Source organism: Hippoglossus hippoglossus, chromosome 1 (assembly GCF_009819705.1).
Source record: "Hippoglossus hippoglossus isolate fHipHip1 chromosome 1, fHipHip1.pri, whole genome shotgun sequence".
Lineage (NCBI taxonomy): Eukaryota > Metazoa > Chordata > Actinopteri > Pleuronectiformes > Pleuronectidae > Hippoglossus > Hippoglossus hippoglossus.
Genome location: NC_047151.1, coordinates 17,441,836 through 17,451,031, shown reverse-complemented (window position 1 = coordinate 17,451,031; position 9,196 = coordinate 17,441,836). Strand labels below are relative to the sequence as shown.

The following is a 9,196-nucleotide window of genomic DNA, read 5'->3' as shown; positions in this document are numbered from 1 at the left end:
CTCACACAAAAACATGCACACGCCTCCGTGGTGGTCACTGGTATCTTCATATGCCCGTTCCTAATGGAGGTGCATGGAAAATTCACTCGGAGCCAGACTGTTCGCTCACAGCTCTGGGAAGCAGGGACTGGGAGAGAGGGAATAGGAAGTACATAAAAAGATTCATCCAGACAAATGGAGAGAGAGGAGGGAGAGCACGATGGACAGATGGAGGGCTCGAGATAAAACATTTAGAAACAGATGCAAAAGCACTGGACTGATGCAGCAGGGAAAAATGGAGGCTGGGAGTGTCAGGGGGGGCAGGAAGAGGGAGCTGGTGATTTGAATGTTTGTAGATGGAGCAAGTGGCATAAGATGTGTGCCCAGGAAACAAACCCAGTTAAGTCAATAAGGAGCGATGATTATCTTGCTGGCACACATACAGCTGTGCAACACCACGGTGAGTCGTGACTGTGCCTGTGCGCGGCTCCTCCTGCACATTAATGAATCAAACAAATGGCATGAATCAAAGACACTCGTTCCCTTCGTGGAAGAAGCTCAGGAGGGCTGACTCTTGTCGACAAGCCAGAAGTTTCCAGCAGAAAATAGAGAATGAAAAGGGAACGGTGACGGGGAGGGTAAGGGAGGTAGAGAGGGGTGAGGCGGCACAGGCGGAACAATGGGATGTGAGGAGCAAAAACAGACCAGGAGAGAAAGAGAGAGAGAGAGAGAGACAGAGAGACAGAGGAGATGGAAGGGAGGATTCAGCATCTGGCCCTGAGGCGCTGTCGCAAGAGGCTGACTGTGGCAGAAAGAGAGGGAGAGGATTAGGTGTTTTATCTGAGCATGTTAAAGAATAGGCTTCACATTTTTCTCTTCCAGCTGGATATATTCAGATTCAATAGTATATGTATGTAGCATTTTAATGGTGTAATATTTAGACCCACTTTGCATATTTAAACAGTAATGGTGACATTTAAAAATATCTTATTCTGCCTCCAAAAACTTTCTAACTCTCTGACCTCAGTCTACCTGCATCAGTTTGTTCAGAATCAGAAACCACCTTGTTGGCCACATGTGAAGGAATTTGAATCCGGTGTGACTGAAGTAAAAGTACAAATAAATAGACGGTCGTGTACTCAAGTCAAAGCAAAAGTACCCAATTAACTGCTTGAGTTAAATTAAGTAAGTACTTGCTTTCAAAGTATTAAAAGTACAGTCTACAATAATTATACAGACAGTCATCATCTGCATCTCTTTTAAATATGGTCAGACTCTAACCATGTTTCTGACATGTTGCATGTTCCAGCTTTTACTTAATAACGTATTTTGGGGGACTGTATTCACATGTGTATCAATACACATTTGGAATTGGTGCTGTAGTGAATATCGATGGCTCCAGGACAGTGTACTGTATGTGTGGTTGCCTTAAAATAAACAACAGTGCTCATGTTCATTATCAAGATGGATGATGTCAGCCAGTGCAGTGCTGAGACTCATTGCTGCGTCTGTGGCACACAGGGAAAAGCTACATCAACATCAAGCTTTAGCTGCACAGACAACAGTCACTGTTTCACCTTTCATTGTTTTGGGCTTTTTATTCTTTTATTTGTTGGCATTAAGAAAAATATACCATGTCATCAGACTTAAACCTCACTGCACTGTATTTATACCTCCCGTTATGTTTTCATCCCTGTCCGTTATTTTTCACTTGCTTAAACATTGCGAGGTAGAGAGCATTTTTCAACATTTCTCAGAGAATAATTCATGAATCTTGAAAAATCTTACTGTGGACATTATGAGTGTGTGGAATTTGGTGCAGATCCAATGTACGCATTATACTGACTGCCTGTTTGTATGGGCTTTCAATTCTAACTCTGCAGAAATAACTAGAGCTATAAAATGAATGTTTTCCAATTTAGAGATCAATCTATAATATGTGTTTCTTAAATGTAGAGATAATCAAAAACTAAGTGGCGTACATTTGAAAAACCTACACTGCTTCAGTAAACACTTTCCATCACTCTCTCCTGCAGCTAAGAATAGCTAGTCAGCTCTGCCTTTGGCTCCACAAGGTCTTATTACCCCATTTAACAATAACACGTTTAAAACTTTGTCATGAGAGCCAGAGGTTAGGTATGGCGAGACCTGCGTGTGGGAATTTACGTTCCTCTTGAGTCAGTAAAACACATTTCTAGGAGGGTTTATGAACATTGCAATAAATACAAAAGAAAATCTTAAATAAAAAATTACACAAGATGAACACATCCTCAAGGCGACTGTGTGAAATGAGGCAGAAAGTGGCTGCAAACTTTATTTATGGATGGTGAAGCTATTAGGTGCTCGTGGGCATTTCCGCTCCCGGAAAGCTTTAATTTTTCATGCTGATTGTGTTCTGCAATTTAATTGACTGCTGTGTTGTGTTGCGTTTGAGGCTGGCTGCTTGTTTTGGAGGTCTGGCCGGTGCTAATGCACTGTTTTATAATGCTGGGGAGGAGACAGATGGACAGGTGAGGCAGGGGAAGCCTCGTGTCCTCTCACTCTCCTCTACAAAGTAGGTAGCAGATGTCTGCGATTTCCTCAGGGACAGAGATAAATGATGTTTCCCCACGTTTTTTTCTCTGCCTTCTTCTTCCTTGATCTCTCTGTGTCCCCCGTTTTGCTTCCATTTTCATGATCTTTTATTCTCTCTTTCTGATCTGACAAGTTTGCTCCCTCAACCTTTAAACATTGCTCACTCTTTCTTGCCTTCTTTTGATCTCTCCCACTCCTTTAATTTCCTCTCACATATCCTCCTCTTTCTTTCCTTCTCAGGCAAACAAGCTACGGACAAAAACCCTGAAGAACACGTTGAACCCGGTGTGGAGTGAGACGCTGGTGTACCATGGCATCACTGCGGCTGACATGACCACAAAAACCCTCAGGTAGGTGCTCGGCTTTGAATTTCACTGTGGCCAGCAATTAGCAGTATTCCCCAGACAGCCGAGTGACCACTTTATTATGCCGAGGAGGAAGATTTGTGCTTCCAATCCCCCAATGCACTACCAGCCGCCGTCTCTGCTTCCCAGTTGGCTTGTCCAGGTGATTCATTATTGCATCCAGGCGACACCAGCCAACTGTTCCACTTGCTGTTGCTGCGGTAACTGCTCAGGTGTTGGCTCAGGAGTCTCCGCCCTCCTCCTCCTCCTCCTCCTCCTCCTCCTCCCCCAAGTCCTCTGCATATGGAGTGATTGAGGTCAGGCGTCACTATCTTGGCCCAAAAAGTCTGACGCACTCGTGTCGTTCTGCATGTGTAAGGTGAATCGGAGATGGAGTTTCGCGGGTGTTTTGTTTGTGAACATGTGCGCTGCGTACGATCAGTGTCAGCTCGCACTGCGGATTCATAATGGGGTTGGATGGCATTATTTATCCTGAGGACACAAGAGCACAAAAGCACACCGACGGATGCACGTGCACACACACATGCATGCACACAGCCACACAAAGACACAAACACACACACACACAGCTCTCGTCTGCACTGCCCACAAATGCAGCCAGTCAGGTGTGTGCTTATCCTCTTGTGTGTATGTCAAGGGCAATCATTGGCAGGAAAGAACATGTATTGCCCCTCCTCTGTCTGTACGTAGAGAACACACACTGACATACACACACACACACACACACACACACACACACACACACACACACACACACACACACACACACGCACACACACACGCACACACACACACACACACACACGCACGCACACACACACACACACACGTAAATGCAAATACACGTCCTTTAGCTTTTACAAACGCGCACATTCACCTACTCGCACACACAAACTCAAACCAGAAGCAGCTTGAGACGAGACCCCTCAAACTAAAGGAAACCCACCTGACCTCTGTTCAAGGACATAGCCCACAGACACAAACCAACAGTGGGGCTGTGGGTAGTCAAAATGAAGAGGACTAGTAGAAGGAGGAATATGACCATTGTCAAGCATGATATGAAGAGAGAGGGAGAGACGGAGTGGGAGAGAGGCGGCTGCCAAGATCAACCAAGAGAGCAGGAGCAAAAGCATGAATGATGCCAAGTGACAGTTAAGGGGATGAGGAAGAAGAAACCAGGGAGGCCAAGACTGAGGAAGATGACAGCATAGAAACATGGAGAGAATCCATGACTCAATTGACAGAGAGAGAAAGAGAGAGGGAGAGAATATGAAATGGAGAGACTGCTCGCAGAGAGGGATAAAGTAATGAATGGAGAAATTCACTTAGCTGAGAGAAAGAAGGAGAAGAACGATAGGGAGGAGTTTAATCAAAGGGGAGCCAAGAAAACGAAAGAATGAGGACAGTAAGAAAAATGTGAGACAGCAATTGAGCAGGAGTGAATGAAACGCTCTCTGACAGCGACGCGCTCGAAACCTGTTCAGGCGCCGACAAGAATCCTCAGCCAATAGACAGACTTTGTTCTCATTACTCCACAGACAGCGGCAAGCAGAGACACAGAGAGGGATCCCTGGAGAGATGTTTACTCACTGGGTTGTGCCCTGCTGTATCCTGCTCTGCCGGTCGCAGCAGGGTGCAGGGGAGGAGATGCTGTAGTGATGTGCGCTGCTGAGGACTCAGACGCACATCTGTCTCGACTCAGCCTCTCTGTAGACCTGCCTGAAGGCCTGGATGGTACAAAGTCTATAGTTAAACTGGGCCAAACTCAATTCCGACCATAAGGAGTTTTCATTCGCATAAGGGGTTTCTCTCCGTTCTGCACATCAGCCCAACATCAGACATGATGATAAAAGCTGGAACGCGGCCAAACACTCTTTGAGTCATTAAAAATTTCTTTTGGTGTCAAGTCCACTCTGCTGCACGGCTCTTTGTACGGGAGGACAAATGCAAATGGAGTTGTGTGGTGTGCGAAGAGGAGGGAGAAGACCGGTTTTGTGTATTTATTTATATATTTTACCATTCATTCACATATTTGCGGTTACGATGATTATATAAAGCCATTATGCTGAGGCAAAATGCACTTAAGTAGAAAAGGAATAGCTAAATGGAGGTTGGTGATGAAATGGCTTCAAGAAAAAAAAAAGTTGTAATGGCATTCATTTTTTAGACTCAACTCTATCCCTCTGTGTGCAGAGTGTATCTCTAAGGGACACTGGAGGTCCAGTCTGTTATTAAGAATGAAGCAACTGAGTAAACTCATAACTAATTTCCTCAATCCAGACGTCACGCTTGGCCTCACACTGGTTAATCCCTTGATTGGAGCAGGAAGGCTGCCCAAGGTGCTCAGGTCTTGAAGTAAACAAAAGCCAAAGTGACTCGGGATTCCACTGTCGCCTCATAGCAAGAAGGTTCTTGGTTCGAATCCTGGGTCGGCCGGAGTCTTTTCGTGCAACGACATGCAGATTTGAGTTAGTTTGAAGACTCTAAATTGTCCGTAGTTGTGAATGAGTATTTTTCTTTGTTTCTTGCTACATCCTCCCTACTAGGTATTTGTTTGATAAGCAGATGTTTGGCTACGATAACGTAGACGCTCACGATCGCTTGCTGATTGGGTCGACTCTGTCATGACGTAGCCCAATTCGTCTTGCTCCTATCACATGACCCCCTTCCGGGAAAAAAACAACCAGCATTATCCTTGGCTACCAGTGTAGAATGCAACATGATTATTCAGATACAAGTATTGCTGACCCGGTTGTCTTAGCTTACAGCCGTTATACAATTCAATTCTGCATTTCACAATGACACAACTGTTTACATGTGTTGTAATCCGAGCAATCTGCGCCAAGTACGGTTGTGGATCTGTTCAATTGAGCATGGATCAACCCTCTGTATCTTGGCCCTTTGATATGGTGGTGACCTGTCCAGGGTGCCGCCCCCCCCCCCCGCAAGAAACGCATTAAAGATAATGGGATGGATAATGATTTGGAATACCCTGCAAAAAAAGTTATTCATTCTTGTTAGATCTAAAAATCCTAATTGTCTGGAAACTCTCCAGTAAGAGCGTGTTCGTCTTCTTTGAAGTCTGAACGAGACACACAAGTTCCTCTGAAGATTGTTTTATTGCAACGAGGCTGACACCATTCTGAGATAAGGCCCAGATGTATCTATCAGTTGCTGCAGTCTGCCTCTGCCTTTAGGCAAATTTCAAATTAGAAAGCAGTGACAGTGATAATGTGGCGCCCCGATCCTTCCACACATTTTAACGACACAACTCTTTTATGTGTATTTTATTGCGCACAAAATTTTTTTGGTGAACTGTAGATTGCAGCATATCTAGTATGCAAATCTCATATTTAAAACTCCTTGCGGCTTTTAATGATTATCTGGCTGCCGGTTAATAGAGGAGAGATAGAGCATGTGGAGGTGTTATGATGGGAGGTGGGTGTCAAGACATCCAGAACGTGTATCTGAGTGTGTGTGTGTGTGTGTGTTATAGGACTACCCACATGATGTTAGGTGTCAGGTCTGCCCTCTCTCTCTCTCCTACATATTTCTTCCCCCCATCCCTCCATCCTTCTGTCGGGCCTCCTAATAGACTTGCACCATTCTCGGCTGTGGGAAGATAGGGACAAATCTAGGATTTGATTTGGTATTGGATGGAGGGCGAGGCTGAGATTGGCTGGTGGACACCTCAGGTGATATGTCCAGTCTGGTTCTGATATGATCAGGAAGAAAAAACATTTTGATTAAGTATTACGTGCTGAGGTGAGAGTGATAGTTTTAGTTGGGTTGCTTTATTCTCAGCGATGCATAGCCGCATGGCCAGGGGGCAATGTCAGTCGGTCATTTGAAACAAAAATACCTCAACAGTGGATTGCCATGGGATTTTCTTCAGACATTCATCATCCCCAAAGAATGAATCTTCAGGACTTTAGCGATGGCCTCACTTTTCCTCTATGAGGTGAACATTTGTTCAACACAAAACTAATGGTATTCCCATCAGCCTCTATTATAGTCTCCATGGTTTCTGCTTATCAGGAAAGTAAATGATCACAGTGAACCCTATACCTGTGTAAAATCACCATGAGCATGTTAGCATACTGACGCTGTGTCTAAGTACAGCCCAGTGACTGGATACAAAGATGGACAATATGGCTCCAGTTACTTCAAATGTACAAAGGTGAAGCCGAAATAACCTGCATACAAGTGCTGCCATCTTGCTTTAGTTCCGTCATTTGGAGCCAGAGTCTGTGTAGTTACACTTACCTGACCAATCATGGCTCATGAATCTGTTGTGTGACTGATGCCCCATCTGCTAACATGGAGGAGACAGGATTTATGGCCTACTCTGCAGCCAGGCACCAGGTGGTGACTAAGATGTCTTGGCTTCACTTTTGGGAGCTGTAATGTTGTGCATATTTATGGCACAGCCTTACAGAGCAGCGAATCACAAATTAGTTTAATTAGTATTCAACAGAAGGCTGTTTTGGTTTTCTGAAAATATGATCCGATATTTAAATTAGATACGGAAATAAAACATATAAATCTGGGATTTCCTCTCAGGAAATAAACAAAGGGTCTGATTTTTTTTTAAAGCCATGCAATTTATCCGCATGATAAAAATCTTAAACATTTTATCTGGCACATAATGTACTGTATCGGTTCAATTAATATTTGGGAGCATGAAGTGATGCCCAAATATAGGAAACAGAAAATTAAGCCTTTAATCACACAAATCTGTAGCAATGCGGCTGGTGGGAACTCATTAAGTATGGATATAAAGATTGAAATGAAAGTGCAGCCTATTTTTTATTCTATTGATACTTTATAAAACAGCAAAGGTCATCCTGGTTGACACTCTACTTGTCCACCAATAAAGAGAAACCTTCACAAGTACAGACACCACGCAGACATGCCAAAACACCCTGCTAATCCAATATAACTCATGACGCTGCAGCGACACCACCTTAAAATTTAGCACCTCCGGTTGAACAGATTCCACGAGCATCTGTTTGGTTTTTCAGAGGGATCGTGGGAGAGGGTGCGAGGAAACAGATCCAGCATTTGCAGAGAACGAGCCAAAACTTTGGGGCGGAACTGGTGTCACATTCTGCTGCAACCTTCGTCTCAGCGCAGACACCTTGCATGTATGACAGAGCGAAGGCACATAAAGCAACTGACAGCCGTGGTCTTGACTCAGAGTTATTCTGAAGCCCGTGCCAGAGATACTCATCAGTTATGACTAAAAGGCTGGAACCAGCATGTCAAATGTCTAAATGTCAGAGGGACCAGAAGAGAACAGGAAGAGGGGGAAGGTGTGTGTGTGTGTGTGTGTGTGTGTGTGTGTGTGTGTGTGTGTGTGTGTGTGTGTGTGTGTGTGTGTGTGTGTGTGTGTGTGTGTGTGTGTGTGTGTGTGTGAAGACAGAGAGAGGGATAGGGCTGAGAACAGTGCGCGCTACGAGAGGAGAAGAAATCAGAAGCAGCAACAGTCCTTCAGGGAGTATTTGAGCACAGAGGGAATATTGTAGCGGGTGATTGGCTGTGAAGACTCTACTGTAAATGATTGATTCGCCCTCCATCAAACAACAGCATCAATCGGAACGAACGTACTGCAGGAACATAAAAGACGATACTGATTCAGTCGGGGCTTTAAGTTTACCGTGCAACTAAAGACAGATAGGAAACAGAACCTAGACAATTATAGGACTCGTCTTATAATTTATTTATGAATCAAAGGTTCATTACTGGAGTGAAATACAAAGCTGTGGATCCTGTAAATTGTTTTCACTATCTTTAGAAGAGTGGAGAAAAAGTCGTATCCGCTTTTTCCCAGCGAGTGATTCATGGATCTTGATGAAAGAAATCAGGCATATATAAGGGACAGATATCTTTGAATGTGATTAATTTGGTGCAACTTGATTGAATTCAAGGGGACTAGCAGAGGTATGTGATCAACTGAGTCTTATTCTAGTTTTATCAATACAAATAGTGCAACTTTAGGGCTGGGAATGTCGATTGGGCAGGTGGTCCAGAAACATCTCAACTGTCGGAATGGTTTGTCGTCACATTTTGTACAGATTAGATGATGAATTTTAATAACTTAGGTGATGCTCTGACTTTCCCCTATGACCCAGCAGCAAAGAAACTTTTACTATCTATATTGTTTGTTTGATTTTGCCACACAAATCCAGAGTCGGAGACATGCTCACTTTCTACATTGATGCAGGCCACCCTCATCTGTCAGAGGCGTGACTAACAACCTTGATCAACACAAATTA

The 9,196-nt window shown here is 44.1% G+C and overlaps 1 protein-coding gene across 1 annotated transcript in view; it reads left to right on the top strand.

The window, feature by feature from the left end:
* Window positions 1–9,196, top strand: part of doc2d (double C2-like domains, delta) — a 34,132-nt gene that overhangs the window by 5,787 nt on the left and 19,149 nt on the right. The window contains exon 5 of the mRNA XM_034614046.1: window positions 2,794–2,903. Coding sequence (XP_034469937.1) covers window positions 2,794–2,903 — 110 coding nt within the window. The remainder of the gene's footprint in view (window positions 1–2,793; window positions 2,904–9,196) is intronic.